Source organism: Galeopterus variegatus, unplaced genomic scaffold (assembly GCF_000696425.1).
Source record: "Galeopterus variegatus unplaced genomic scaffold, G_variegatus-3.0.2 Scaffold525, whole genome shotgun sequence".
Lineage (NCBI taxonomy): Eukaryota > Metazoa > Chordata > Mammalia > Dermoptera > Cynocephalidae > Galeopterus > Galeopterus variegatus.
In genome coordinates this window covers 365,752-380,209 of record NW_007726636.1, presented here as the reverse complement: position 1 = coordinate 380,209, position 14,458 = coordinate 365,752, and the positions used below count along the sequence as shown (strand labels likewise).

At 49.5% G+C, this 14,458-nt stretch overlaps 1 protein-coding gene across 2 annotated transcripts in view; it reads right to left on the bottom strand.

The window, feature by feature from the left end:
• SUFU (suppressor of fused homolog (Drosophila)) overlaps nucleotides 1-14,458 on the bottom strand; it is a 105,004-nt gene that overhangs the window by 24,364 nt on the left and 66,182 nt on the right. The window contains exons 4-8 of one of the 2 annotated variants that reach the window (XM_008569716.1): nucleotides 11,978-12,120; nucleotides 11,012-11,097; nucleotides 10,669-10,741; nucleotides 7,743-7,896; nucleotides 5,794-5,905 (exon numbers count right to left, since the gene is read on the bottom strand). In XM_008569716.1, coding sequence (XP_008567938.1) covers nucleotides 5,794-5,905; nucleotides 7,743-7,896; nucleotides 10,669-10,741; nucleotides 11,012-11,097; nucleotides 11,978-12,120 — 568 coding nt within the window. Of the gene's footprint in view, nucleotides 1-5,793; nucleotides 5,906-7,742; nucleotides 7,900-10,668; nucleotides 10,742-11,011; nucleotides 11,098-11,977; nucleotides 12,121-14,458 lie in introns of both variants that reach the window. The other variant, XM_008569715.1, reaches the window with a different exon arrangement.

The following is a 14,458-nucleotide window of genomic DNA, read 5'->3' as shown; positions in this document are numbered from 1 at the left end:
CCCCCGCACCTCGCTCAGCCAGTGAGCGGGAACCGGTCTGTATGTGGGATCCGAACCCTCGGGTGGGAGTGCCGCCGCGCTTCCCAAGCGGCGCACTATCCAGTGCGCCACCAGGCCGGCCCCCAGTCATCTTTTTTTAAAAAAAAGAAGTGAAATAGATCTGGCCTGCTGAGCCCAGCCCAACCTCTAGCTTCTGCCTCATGCCTGGGAGATTATTCCTTTTGCTTTCTGATTGCTGACAAAAGCTCTGAACTTTCCAGAGAAGAACCACTTGCAGGTCTCCCTTCATGGTAGGAATGGGACAGGGTGTGGGTGTGGGGTGGAGGGGGACCAGCTCACTTCCAGTTACTGTTAAGCACAAGGCTGTATCACCCAGTGATTCTGACAAATTCTCTGAGAGGGACAATACCAGGAGCAGAAGGCCACAAAAGATTATTGATAAACACCAATAACCAAATGCAATATTTTCATTGTGTACATCCTAAAGATGGAATGTGATGGAATGGTGGAACAGAGTGTGCCTGAAGAAGACAGGGTGAGTAAAACCAATGTGAAGGTTAGGGGGTTCTCTAACTATTAACCAGGGACCTCCATCCACAGCCTTGCCCTCTGACTTGGGTGGGAAGTTAGGACCCCTGCTTTCCTGAATGAGCCTGCTCTAGCCAGAGCCCCTGGCTTTCCTTTTTCTGAGATATTGAGTCATTTCCTCTCTCCAGATCTTACCTTTGAGCCTTCCTTTTCCCTCCCCTGGAGAAGTGACTCACTGCTGAAGTGTTGGGTGACAGTGAGGATCAAGGATGGACGATAAAAATACTCCTGATTGTGCAACTCGAGGATGGGGGATGCAGCTTTTGGACTGAGAATTCAAAGCGCTAGTGAGGAACTCTGAAGTTGGGGTGTTAACAATGGCCATGGCTTCATTTCTATGGGAAAGTGGAGCAAAGAACAGAGTAAAAACAGAAGTTTACCCATGCCACATTGGCAGTGGAGCCCCTTGTTCTGCCCTTTTTAAAGGTGCATTTTTCAGAAAGGCAGGCAAAGGCACTTAGCACAACAGCATGGATCACAGTGAGGCAGATAAAAAGGAGAACACTAGACCAGGAAGCAGGGAGCAGAGAGACCTGGGCCATTCTTCCCATTGGTCCTGCACAGTCTGCTGGAGTCCCTGACAGCAGGGCCATTTCTTTCTGGGTTTTCTTTCCAGTGCAAACAATTGTGCTTCCCCAGTATGGGAGTGGTGAGGGAAACCGATGTGACAGAGTATGCTCCTGGCTGGCCACTGCACTGACACAAGAGACCCCTCAGAGTAGGGTTACCCAACACTGCCCTGCATGCAAATGGCACCAGCAATAGCCCAGCTGTTTTCCCAGATGGAAACTCACCTTCCTTCACCCAAATTCACTGGTAGGTTGGATGCAAACGAGATATTTTCTTCTTCTAATTAATCTTCATGGACCTCATAGGTTAAGCAAAACAAAACATAATTTTCTCTAAAGGATGACCCCCTGGCCAGGTTACAAGCTATTCAAGATGGGAATTAGAGGAGCAAAGTCCCCTCATCAAAAAGGCCAAACAGATGGAAGCAGAGACACTCATAAAACTAGAAAAAAATCTATGTGTGTACGTGTGTGTGTGTGTGTGTGTGTGTGTGTGTGTGTGTGTGTTGAACGGGGGGTTTTGTAGATGAGAACGTCAAAATAGGAGAGTTTGTGCTACAAAACCTTAATTCTCCAAGAAATTACAGCCAAAACAAAAAACAAACAAACAAACAAAACCACCTTAAAAGCTGCTGTTGCAATTCCAGAAGACCAAGAAACTTGGCTCAACAATGATAGTGAGTTTGCTTTTTAGAGGTGCCTCAACGACAAAGTCCTTCTTCCACAGTCAGGAACATTCCACCTTCAACACGTGTGCACACATGCATGAGCCCTGCCCCTTTCTGGGAGGGTACATGACCCAGAGACCTTCCTGAAGGCCCCCCAATCTCAGTCAGTGAGTCATTGGTCCAGGGAGGAAGAGGGCCTGGAATACTGATGCAGGTTCCCAGAATCTAAGCAACAGTCATAGAAATGCAAATACGATGCACCTGACCACATACACCTTCAGAGTCACTGTGGAGAGGCTGGGAAGCTAAGGCCACACTCCGTACAACAGTCCACATATGACCAGGTGACCTCAGACAGAAACGAAGCCCAGTGACTTTTCTCCCTCAAGGTCCCTACACATGTTGGCAGCGCAGTCTTAAAGCCAGCCTGTCCTCATGTGGCACAAAGGAGTTGCTTCCCAAACTCACCCAAGCAGGCAGTGGGAAGAAAGGCGCCAGTAAGCCGAAGGAGGCTTTTCTCAACTGATCATCTTGGGAAAAGCCAGATACAAATTTCAGGGCTGGAATGCAAGGGTTGTGAAATGCTGAAGAAGCCCCAAAGAGGGCCAAAGACTCTCCTTCCGGGAAGGCAGTGGGAGGAGGGCTGGCAATGGGAGAGTGGGAGAGGAGCAGGTTACCCAGGGGGGCCTGCTTTTCTGGGAAGCAGGAAATAAGGAGAAATCCCCTAGCCTTGAGGTGGCAGAGAGGCCAGAGATAGAGTGTTTTTATTTCTGTACATGAAGAAAACAAGGCCTTGTGTCAAAAAGTATTTCTGGTATAAATGAGCCAAATATGACACAGCTCATTATTTCTGGGTTTTGGAATCACCGAGGCTGATGGCATGTCCTCCCTAGAGTTAAATAAGCACAGTAAGTGTCTAACATGGGGCTTTAGCCTTGTCCTCGGTGTCATGTGAGAGATCCCTATTCACGCCACAACTAGTTATATGAGTTCCACCAATGAGGGTCATTATTATCTCAGACACACACAGTTTTGTGTGTCCCTCAAGGGTCCCTGAAAATGGGGAAGGAACATCACACCAGTTTTCAAGGCTAATATATTGCCTTAAGCTCTATCCCTTTTTATACTTGGACAAGTTACTTATTAGTCTCTCTGTACCTCTGTTTCCTCATCTGTAAAAGGGGTATATATAAAATTATCTACTTCACAGAATTGCTATGAGAATGAATTAAGTTACTGCGGGTATAAAGCACTTGGAATGCTACCCTACACACACCAAGCACTATGTTAAGTGTCAGCTCCTATTGAGGTGTGAAAAGAACAAGTGCCAGACCCCAAGCAGGCCAGAACTCAGCTGCTAACACCCAAGCTTCATCAGCTGTTCTGAACCTCTGATCAATCTCTGTGGCTTCTTCAGACTATATACAGACCTACAAAGACCCATGCATCACAGGTTCCCGGCCCAGAAATACTGGCAAAAGGGAAATCAGACACGCAGACACAATAAGGCCTGTGCTGGTTGCACCTCCACAGGGAGAGGAGCAATATATACAGACCTACAAAGACCCATGCATCACAGGTTCCCGGCCCAGAAATACTGGCAAAAGGAAAATCAGACACGCAGACACAATAAGGCCTGTGCTGGTTGCACCTCCACAGGGAGAGGAGCAAACTCTGGTGTCAGCACATTTTGGGTCGGCTTTCTCAGTCGCTATCCATGTGGTTTATCTGAAACAGGGTCAGGTCCCAGAGTGGGCAGCACTGATATTATGTCGTTCTTGCTAATCTGAACTGAGTCTATCATCATCGATCCTAAGATAACAGGAAGCCAGAGCCTGAGAAACTGGAGGGGTGTGTTGGAGAATGTTCCTGGCAAAGGAGGAGGAGGAACCATTTCTCAACCAATTGTTAACAATTTGGTAACCAGCACTAAGAACCTCAGAGGAGATGTCCTGATTCCCCCCAGACTGCAGATTCTGGGCACTTGAGCTGCAGGGAGGGGAGATGACCCCAGAGGGTTGGCACCTCTGATCTATTCCCACCCATCTCTGTATCTTGGCCAACTCAGGCCAAAGGGTGAAGGCTGCAGCCTCTTTGCCCTGTCTATGTATGGTCCTCAGACCAGAACCGATGCCCCACTGCCCAGTCAAGGTGTGGGCTTATATGTACATAGAGGACCTCAGAGCCTTCTGCCCCCTTGTGATGTCTGGGGTTTCAGCAGCCAGAAGTATGCCCAAGACAGGAAGTGAGATCTCATGCCTGTCTCAGATATATAAGACAGCAAGTGGGTTACCTCTTCAGGAATCCCTGCCCTTATGCCCAGAAACCCTGGCCTTACAGAGGCAGGAGGACCATCTGGACTGAGATTGTCTCCAAGTTATAGGCAATCTGTTAGAAATATTAAGTCTACGAGTACCTCTTGCCTCCCACCTCAGTGCCGAGGCCCAGAGTGAGAAGCCAAGCTCAGGGCATGGGAAGGAATATAGCCCCGGGACAGGGTTCAGACTCACAGGTGGAGAGCTTCCAGATGCCCCACAACCCAGCTTAGCCATCTGCTGCTGCCAGGGGAAGATCATGGTGCCCCAAGCCAGCTACTTCAGGGAAACTGGCTGGAGAAACCCACTGGCTGGAGTTGAAAGCCGCTCAGAAGTGGCAGTGGAAGCTTCTCTAGACTCTTGCCACAGAGCTCAACTTTGCGGATGGCAGTTTCACCAGGTGAGCCATCTTGGGCAGCCCCGTTCCCACAATAACTCTCCTGACTCCACCATCTACTCCCAGGATGCAGCCACAACCTTTACCAGCCTGGCCTCCCTTGTTCCATCCCCTTCAGCTCCTTTCCTTGCTTGTTAAAATTCTAGGGCACCTTCAAGGCCCGTCTCATGTTCTTCCTCCTCCAAGATGCCCTTCCTGGCTACTCCAGATCATGCTGACCTGTTTTTTGTGCAGTGCACTGAGTCACTACTATTTCCAGGGATCATGGATCAGCAACTGGAGCTAGAATCCAAGGCAGCAGCCATTTCTAACAAATTGCATCTACAGCAGACTCTTGTCATTAAAAGCTAATTGTTTCACTCATGCTCCCCAAAAGGAAGAGTTTGTGCACCCCAGATGACCCCCTGGGCCCTGATCTTGCCACATAGCAAGTGTGTAATAAAGACTTCTTAGAAGAAAGATGGATCACCCTGGTCTTGCAGGATTAGTCGACCTCCCTTTTAGCCCAAGGCACAGCAATTTCCTCCCTGGCAGGCAAGGTTCCTGCTCTGGGCCGCCAGCTCCCAGGCATCCCCTGCCAGCAGCTATTCCCTAGAGCTGCCCTGGGACTAAGGGCAGAGGGGGGTGCCCAGCTCCAGCCCTGCCCACCACTTGTCCCCTGTAAGAGGAAGAGAGGTGGGCAGGAAGCGGATCTGACCTCTGGGGTGGCCACAATCTCTCCCAAGGGCTATAGGGGCCCCTGGACAGGCAGCAGAGGCCTGCAAAGGACTTCCTTTCCCTGGGGCCAGGGAAGGGAGGCAGGAAGAAGGGCCTCAGCAGCAGGCGTCCAGTATGGGGCTGGCTAGACAGGGAGGCCCCCAGGGTTGCAGCTATCAGCCGGAGACCAGGCTCCAGGAAGGAAGGAAGGAAGGGCAACTCTGGCTGAGGCCAAGATAAGGAGGGAACTGTGCTCAGCACAATGGGCTCCCACAAGGCTGGGAGGCCCCAAGTCAGATTTTGCCCCAACCTGGCCTCCCGTCTGTTCACACAGCCCATGTAAATATTTACTGATGTTTACATTCACAGTCCACTGGGTCCCCTCTGAGGCCTTTTCCTATGAAACATCTGTGTGCCCCAGACCATGCCAGCCCTTAAGCCCAGAGACCCTCATCCAGGAAGGGCTATGGGCATTGTTCTCTCTCATGCAATCCACAGAGACAGGCTCCTCAAGACAAAACTGTCCTCTTGTCCCACCCCTGGGATACTGGGGAACTTACGGGGCCCGTTCATGGGTGAGGCCGTTCTGCCGCTGAGGGTTGATTGGCGGAAGGACAGGTTTGCTGTTGATCTCGAGTCCTCTCCTCAGGGTCTCCCGTATCTGCTCTGTGTCTGCAACAACAGCACCAAGTTGTCAGATGGCTCTTTGGGCTCCCAGCAACCCCCACCCTGCCTTGAAACCTGGCTCAGCAGAAGTGCTGGGGAAAAGCCACCATGCTGGCCAGTCCTGAGGCCACTCTGGGAATGCAGACATGAGAGCTGAGTGAGCATGGACTGGGACGAGATGGGACAGATGAGGCACAGTGCTTTCAGGCTCGGGGTCTGAAGAACATCACTGTGGAAGACAAGGGGCAGCCTCTGCACTTCAGAAGAGTGCTCTCCACTGTCCTTTTCCTTCCTGTGTCACAGGCCCAAGGTTTATCCTTAACATGGCACCAGACAGTGTCTAGCTGACAAGGCCTTTGCCACTGCCCTAAAACACCCAGGGATTCTGCTGCTGAAATGGATGCTGGTAAGGGTCACAAGTGCCCTGCCATGAACAGGCAGTTGCCTTGTACACATGTTTTTGTGTACAAGGTCAGCTAGTGTCTGGCCCTGCCACCCCTTCCCCTTGGGCCTGGGTCAGTGGATTGATGACATCATCTCCCTACCTCAGCCTATCCCAGAGAACTCTGACTCTCTGTGGAGCTGGCAAGGGCCAGGAGGTGAGAAAGTAGTCCCTTGGAGGGATTATTTCTTTGCAAGGTGCTTTACTAGTTTTGGGGATGAAGCTTACTAATCTGGTCCCCTTTATGGAGATTTTGATCTAAGATTTACCTCTGCAAACTGTAAACCTATACGAAAAAGCAAATTAACATTAACCTTTCAAAGGGTGAGTTTAGAGTGGGGAAGAGATGATTACTAACTTTTCTAACTGTTTGACTTGTTATAATGACATGAATTTTATAATTTTTAAAATAATTTTTTAAGAATAGCCAATAATAATTGAAATTTTGGACATGGCTATGAATCCCACCTTCAACCGTCTCTTTTGTCAAAAGCAACCAAATAATTCTAACTACTGTATACTCTCTCTTTGAACCTCCTATAGTCTTGGCACACCATCAGAACAAGGAGGAAAGAAAGAAAGGGTCAAATATTTGCACTAGGGTTTTTTTTCAGAAAGAAAAAAATTTTTACAAGTGTTACTACATATGTAGGTATTTTGTTCAGGACTGTAAGCATCCTATACTTCAAAAAATGTGAAAAGATGGAGGAATAGAGAAAGGAAGTAGACAAAGAAGCTGTAATCACATGTACATGAAAATGGCTGCTTTTCCTTTGGTACAAGCTAGGGACATCCTTTGCTAAAAACCACCACTGTTACTGTAGCCAAGACTAGCACAGGGAGCTTCCAACAAGAGAACCATGTCCTCCTTCCCCAAGACCATACCTGGAACACAAGTGGGTACAAGGTGCCCTGCCCCCAGCCTCTTACACTGTATCTGTAAGACAGTGGGGCAGGGGTTGTTTGCAAGCTGGCCTTACACTCAGGTCTCTCTCATGCAAGGCCAGAGTGATCCTCAGATCTGGCATGGTCTGCAGACCAGAGCTGGGCCCTGTGTCAATTCTGTGGGTGGCCAGTGCTTGTTCTTTTGCACTTGGGTGGACTATGGACTTTTCCTGTAACTGTTCCATGGCTTCCACTCACCTCCATGACCTCAGATTACAAGGGGCAAATCTACAACACAATGGGCCCTGCTGGTGGTGCATTTGAAATACACACAGGAAACACAGCTAGAAATGGGTCAATAAAGTGCCTTTAATTCCACCCTGCAAGAAGACTTCACTTGCTGTTTAAATCAGGCCAGGACAATTGAATGTTCTATTTTGGTTAGAGACCCATCCTAGAGAGCCTGAAAACCAGGCCTGGGGAAAAGGAAGGAAGAGGCTGGGTGGTGGCACCCACCTTTGCCAGAGAGCCGCCGGGGCTGTGTGCCGATGCAGATGCTCCGGCTGTCCTCGTCATCCTCAGGGGGCCGGCTCAAGTCGTCCCAAGCACACTTGGCACTGACACCACTCAGGTTGGACCCGTCTGTCTCGATGCCTTTGTCAACTCTCTCCTGCTTGAAAAGAACCAAAGAGCCAGAGTTCTTTCAGAGAACTGGTGGCCCAAGGTTACCACCACCCTCCCAGCCACCACCCTTACAGTATTTACTGAGCTCCTAGGTGTTAAGCATGGGACAGAGGCTGGAAGAACAGGGTCTCTGACTTTGCTCTGCCCTAGTTACCAATGCATAATGGTTTCTGCCAGCCACTGGACTCCTCCAGGGGAACCAGGGATTAGGGAAAGCCAGGAGGAATGAAAATCCCAAAGGAAGCTTCTCCCCTACCAAGCTTCTCTAGCTTTTCAGTGCAATGGACTTCACAGCTGTTTCAAAGCCCCAATTCTACTCAGCCCATGCTGGCCTGTGGAGCTGATGTGGCAAAGAGAGGACCTTCTTCCCTGAGGAAAGGCACCATCCTTCATCTCCTCCCTGATTCTCCAGGAAGAACCCCTGGAGATGGAGGTGGAAACCTGCCACAGGCCCTAGAGGCCACACCTGCAGTTTCCCCTTCTAACAGCTAGAGGGCGTGACCACACAGGGAAGTGCCACCAGAGGGCAGAAGGGCTGGACTTCCTCTAGCTGCGTCGGCTAATTTATTTGGCAAAGGACTTTGGATGAAGTTTCTTTTCCATTTCTTAGCTTGAGATGGGGGCGTAGAGGGCAGTGACCATCTGCAGACCCCTCCTGGAGGCCCTGCCTTTGTGCAGGCCTTAGCACTGCTGAGTCCAAACACTCTCCAAATGGCCTCAAGGAAGAATTGTACTCAAAACATCCCTCGATTTTCTGGTAAAACTCAGTCCTGTGATGCTGGACTTTGGACTGAAAGACAGCTGGAAGGCTGTAGCAACCTTGCCCATAAACAGCCTAATAAGCCAAATATAGGTCCTTGTGAGTGAGCACTTCAGCAAGAGTCTGCACTTCCCTGTCTTCCACCAAACTGGAGCCATCTGTGAGAAGCACAGGTACGGTCCTTATTTCTTGGGACCAGTCAGCTAGTGGCCATACCCCAGATGCCTCCTTCCCATCAACCCCTCTCTCCTCTTTTCCAGTGCTAATGTCAGCCTGGGGGATTCGGAGCAGGGGAGGCCAAGGGCAGGGAAGGAGCTCTGCACGCTCTAGACAGGGAACAGGAGGCCCTGGTTTGCTCAAGGAAGAGCCTGAGTTTTTCCTTCTCCACTCATTGCCCTGAGGCCCCTCATCTAGGTAAAGAGCTGAGTATAGATACCTCTTGGCTCAACTAGTCCAGCCCACTTACTTTATAAGTAAAACAAAAGAGTTAACATGCAGAGAAGTTAAGGGACTTGTTTAGGCACACAGCTGGTTAGTGGCAGAACTTGAATCAAAGGAACACGAGTCAGTTCTAAAATGAACTCTTGGCAAGTAGGACCCAGAAAGGCACAAGCAAACACAGAGGAGTTCACACTTGGTGCACAGAACCACCAGGAAAGAAAGCTGCACTTTCTCCCCATGGGCTTTCTGCCTGCTTTTAAAGACCACTAGGTACTCTGGGTCCTGCTGGCTGGACCTGCAAACTCAGGGGAACCTGCAAACTAGGGAGGAGAACTTTTTCTTAGCGTGCAAAGGACAGTTTGCTTACCCTACTAGTTCAAAGGACCAGGTTCTTTCTTAGTACTTGGCATTTATGACAGGGACCAAAGAACAGCCCACAGTGCCCCATGCTGGATCCCAGTGTGGCTGCAGAACAAGGGCTTAGGGAAACAGCCTTCGTGGTTCCTGGTTCTTGCATAAGCAAAAGCTACAAGGAAACCAAGTTTAAAGTAGAGATAACAGAGGATCCTGGCAGCAACTGGAAAATTTCAGTGTTAAAGGCACTAGGAAAACAGAGGAGCACCATCTGTAAGTGAAGAGGATTATGCCCAAGCACTCACAGGTCTGCATCAAAGAACCCAGCAACTGATGACTACATGTCCACTGCCACTTCTCCCTTGCTCTAGGACATGGAACTCCTGGCAGCTGCCTGTGGCCTACCAGATTTTTACAGAAGCATGGAAGGTTCAGAGACGCCAGCGACCTGCAATTGGTAGGGAAGAAGAAGGAGGCCAACACATGGCAGGCACGTTGTTAGCTGTCTGCTGCTCCTGCTTCATGAGCAGCCCCTGAGAAAGGCACTTATGCTATGGTGGCTTTCAAAGTTCACCTGTATGCAAAAGGAGTGCTTCCTCTAAAACCACAAAGATGACACTGGTACTCTGCTCAGGCAGCCACAGTGAGCTGCAGGCCTGTGTGTCTAAAGATCCCTTTACAACTCAAGGACTGTTAACCTACCCAGAATAGGAGCTCAGTGTCTGACTTCCCAAGATGGAAAGTGTGTCAGAAAGGGGGATGGGATCATAGACCAATCAGCGCTCACCCCTGCAGCTGGGCCATGGGGTCAATATCTCCTATGCTACTGTCAAAGAGTGGTGGTGGCTATCTTCCTGGAAGGAAGTCTGTGTTCTTTTAAGAAGGGGAAAGTGGGGGAATGAATGTTGGGCAAGCAAGCAATATACACTACACTTATTTTCTTTTGCTGTTGGTCATCTAATGATTTAAGCTGATATATAATTTACATACAGTAAACATATACGTGTCTGAGATAAGCTTTTCTGGGCTGAAATCTCTGCTCCCTATGTGCTCTGCAGAATTCAAGGAACAAGTTCCAAATCATACCATACTTCTACTCACTCACACATAAAACTCCTCCGTTTTCCCAGGATGAAAGCCAGTGTTATTTGGAAGAGGCCTAGGCACAGTGTGCTAGAGAGGTTTTCCTCACTCAAGACATACTTGCAGGTGTGGATCGATCTCAAATATGGTCTCTCCTCTCCGCATGTCAGTTATCAGCCAGGGGCCGCCAGCACTGTGGACAAGGAAAGTGGTTATAATGGTAACCGATGGTCTGGGGCTGATGGGCAGGACTTACAGCCTGCCCTGTTTGCTTCCTTGGGCCCAGAAAACAGGAATAGTTCATGGTCAGGGGCTGTCAGGGAGTTAGTCTTCGGGAAGCCCTGATATGAAAAACCAGTGCCTGAAACAATGAGAAGGGGAGCCACACACACAGGGTGAAGGAGAACCTCCCACCCCCAGGCCCAGGAGCCAGGCCCCACCTCAAGAGGTGGGGCATACTCACACAGGCACCGTCCGCAGCAGCTCCAGGATGCCCTGCCCGTTCCACTGCTGGGCTGAGTGCAGCTCCTCGGTGCAAACGCCAACAATCTGAGGCCCATGACAAGATGCTATGTATGTTAATGGCCATCCCTCCCAGAAGGTCAGCCATCCTGGCTCTCCTGGGGTCACCCCAAGTGGGGGGATCACAGGTAGGATTTCTGCTCGGGGGATGGTTCCCCTAGGAGGGAGTGGCCACCTGGCTAGGAGATGGATACTGAAAAGTTGGTCCTTGCCTTTGCTGTGACGGGTCAGGTGTAAGGCTAACACAAAATTGAGCTCTAGGCTGCAGAGGAGAAAAAATCAACCAAGCCAAATCAGGATGGGTCTCAGACCATGTCTCTGGAAGCAGGGGAGGTTTAGGGAGATGTTCTGACCCAATCTATTATCATGAGGAATATAAACAGAGGAGATTTTCGACCCTTTGAGCTCTGAACCACAACCAAAGTGCCCCAGCAGTTTGCAGAGAAGCTCCTTTCTTATCAGAGGCTAAGCCTTTGTGCAAATCTTAAGGAAGCCAATTGAACCTTTGTGAAGTCCTCATCACAACCAAATGTAAACACTGGCTAAAGCTGAGGTAGATTCACTGGGAAATAGCACATCTAGCCCAGAGCTGGCTTCCTGCTGGGAAGTCCTGTGCCTTTGGATGTCTGGGTCTTCACTAATTCACAAAATACCCTCTATGTTATCCCGTCTCAGCTACAGCCATTCTCTCCCACCCAAATGACCCCTTCCCCTTCCTTCTTCTCCTGTCTCAGCAGGTTAAATCGGACCATCTGGACCTACCTGACAAACCATCCAAGGGAACAGAAAATTGGAAAGGACAAAAGGAAATCTCCCACTCTCTTCATTCCTGCCATCTAAGCTCCTCTGTTCTGCCAGGACTTTTCCCACAGGGAAGACTTGAGCTGACATCCAATCTATGCCTCACCTGGAGGAAGGTAACTACCCCAAAGGGTGTCTGCACAGGTTGCATCTGTGGGTCCTCAGTCAGCAGCATGTGCTGAATTCTTGACTCACTGTTATCCAAAGGGCTGTGCCAAGACACATGGTCCCCACTGCAGAAGGTATTCTCTGTGGGAGAGACATAAGGATCCTCAGTGTTTGAAGCCCTGGATCCAGGCCTGGAATTGGACCCAGATCTCAGAAGCACAGGCTGGGAGGCTCCCTGCTCTCCAGAGTAGTCCCTGAGAAGGAGGAGAAGCATTCACTCTGGATGGAAATGAAGAGTTTGTGGATATTTCCAAGAAATCAAGTTGTTCCTGCTCACCAATTCTGCCAGCCTTCAATGGAGAAGAACAGGCTGCTAGTATGGGTGTTTGTTTGGCCTGGGAAGTCCAAAGCCTTCCGGCATCTGCTTCACTTCCCAGACCCTCACTCACAGGAGAGGTGGCAGCCATAATCAGATCTGCCAAGAAAGAATAAAGTGCTTTTTCTGTGGGGCCACCTCGCCAGAAGTCCACAGGGAGGCTGGGGGGCAGCGAAAGCCCTTCCCCTTGGAAAAACAGACCAGGATTTCTATGCTGTTGGAACAGTGCTTCAAAGGGAACACCCAACTGTGGAACGCCTTGGAGATCCATCACCAGTTTCCCACAGGGATTTCTGAGGAACACTGGAGGCTTCAGTAAATGGAGGTCTGCATATGCCTCACACTCCTGGCAGAGATGTACAGACTGGAGGGGCAGCTGTTTCCATGAGGACACAGCCACCTTACGGCCTCACCACTGCACTTCACCCAGACCCAATACTTTAAAAAAAAGTTTAAGGAAGCATAACCACAAGGGAAATGCCCATGCAGTGGTAAGTGTCTTACTACCCCTGACTCTTACCTTGGGTCCCCGAGGTACTCTGCATTCACCAGGCTGTATGCATCTATAGGTTCCTTTCCTTTTTTTCCCTTCTAACACAAATGAAAGCACACCATTTTAAACTTAATTTCACTTAGTTATGCATCTTGGAGCTCACTTCATATCAACAATATAGAGAGCTCCCTCATTCTTTTTTTTTTTTCCTTTTTGTCTTTTTTTACTGACCGGTAACGGGATCGCAACCCTCGGTGTCGCGCCCGCACCTCGCTCAGCCAGTGAGCGGGAACCGGTCTCCACATGGGATCCGAACCCTCGGCGGGAGTGCCGCCGCGCTCCCAAGCAGTGCACTCTCCAGTGCGCCACCGGGCCGGCCCAAGCTCCCTCATTCTTTAAACAGCTGTGTCACAGTTTATTCTTGTCTATCATTTATGATCTGGGAATCTCAACAGTTGAGGTCCCTTCATTTTTTGTCAATGTTTAAGACAAGGCAGAACACACAAATACCCTAGCCTGAAAGCTCTTGGGGAGGCCTCAGAGAGCTTCTGCTATCACTTGTCTTGGTTTGAATATTAACTCCCTCCTGTGTCAGGTGATGTTACAAAATCATCTCTTCCATCGAAGAGACAGGTTCAGGTTATTGGTCCTAATATCAACAGAATTCTTTCAGGAGGGAGAAGGATGACTGTTTCCTCTAAGAGACAACAGGAGAGGAAAAGGCACAGCACCAAGCAGAGCCAACTAGAAACTCCCATATGTCCCAACTCCTGTTGGGCCCACTTTTCCCAGATTCCTAACCCTCCGCCCCCCCCTTTTTTGGTGGCTGGCCAGTAAGGGGATCCGAACTCCTCCTCCTTTTGCAGAAGTGTGCGCCTATAAGTAGCCCACATGGTCTACAAGTTAAGAAGCAAAGTAACAAGTACAAAGATTGAATTAGTAATTAAAAAACTACCCCCCCCCCAGGCCCAGATGACTTCACTGGTAAATTCTATCAAACACTTCAAGAATTGGGTCCCTGAGGTACTCTGCATTTACCATGCTGGATCCAGGCCTGGAAGTGGACCCAGATCTCAGGAGCACAGGCTGGGAGACTCCCTGTCTCCCCAGAGTAGTCCCTGAGAAGGAGGAGAAGCATTCACTCTGGATGAAAACAAAGAGTTTGTGGATATTTCCAAGAAACCAAGTTGTTCCTGCTTGCCAATTCTGCTAGAAACTCTTCACAAACTCTTCCAAAATAAAAAAAGAGGAAACACTTCCCAATTCATTCTATGAAGCCAATATTACCCTGATACCAAAACTAGACAAAGGCATCACAATAAAAACAAACAAAAAACCACAGACCAATATCTCTTGTGCATATAGAACCAAAAATATTCAATGACATACCAGCAAAGTGAACCCAGCAACATAAAAATGGTTATACAAGGGCCGGCCTGGTGGCGCACTGCTACAGTGCACCGCTTGGGAGTGTGGCGGTGCTCCCGCCGAGGGGTCGGATCCCACATACAGACCGGTTCCTGCTCACTGGCTGAGCGAGGTGCGGGAGCAACACTGAGGGTTGCGATCCGTTGCCGGACACGAAAAAAGACAAAAAGGAAAAAAAAAAA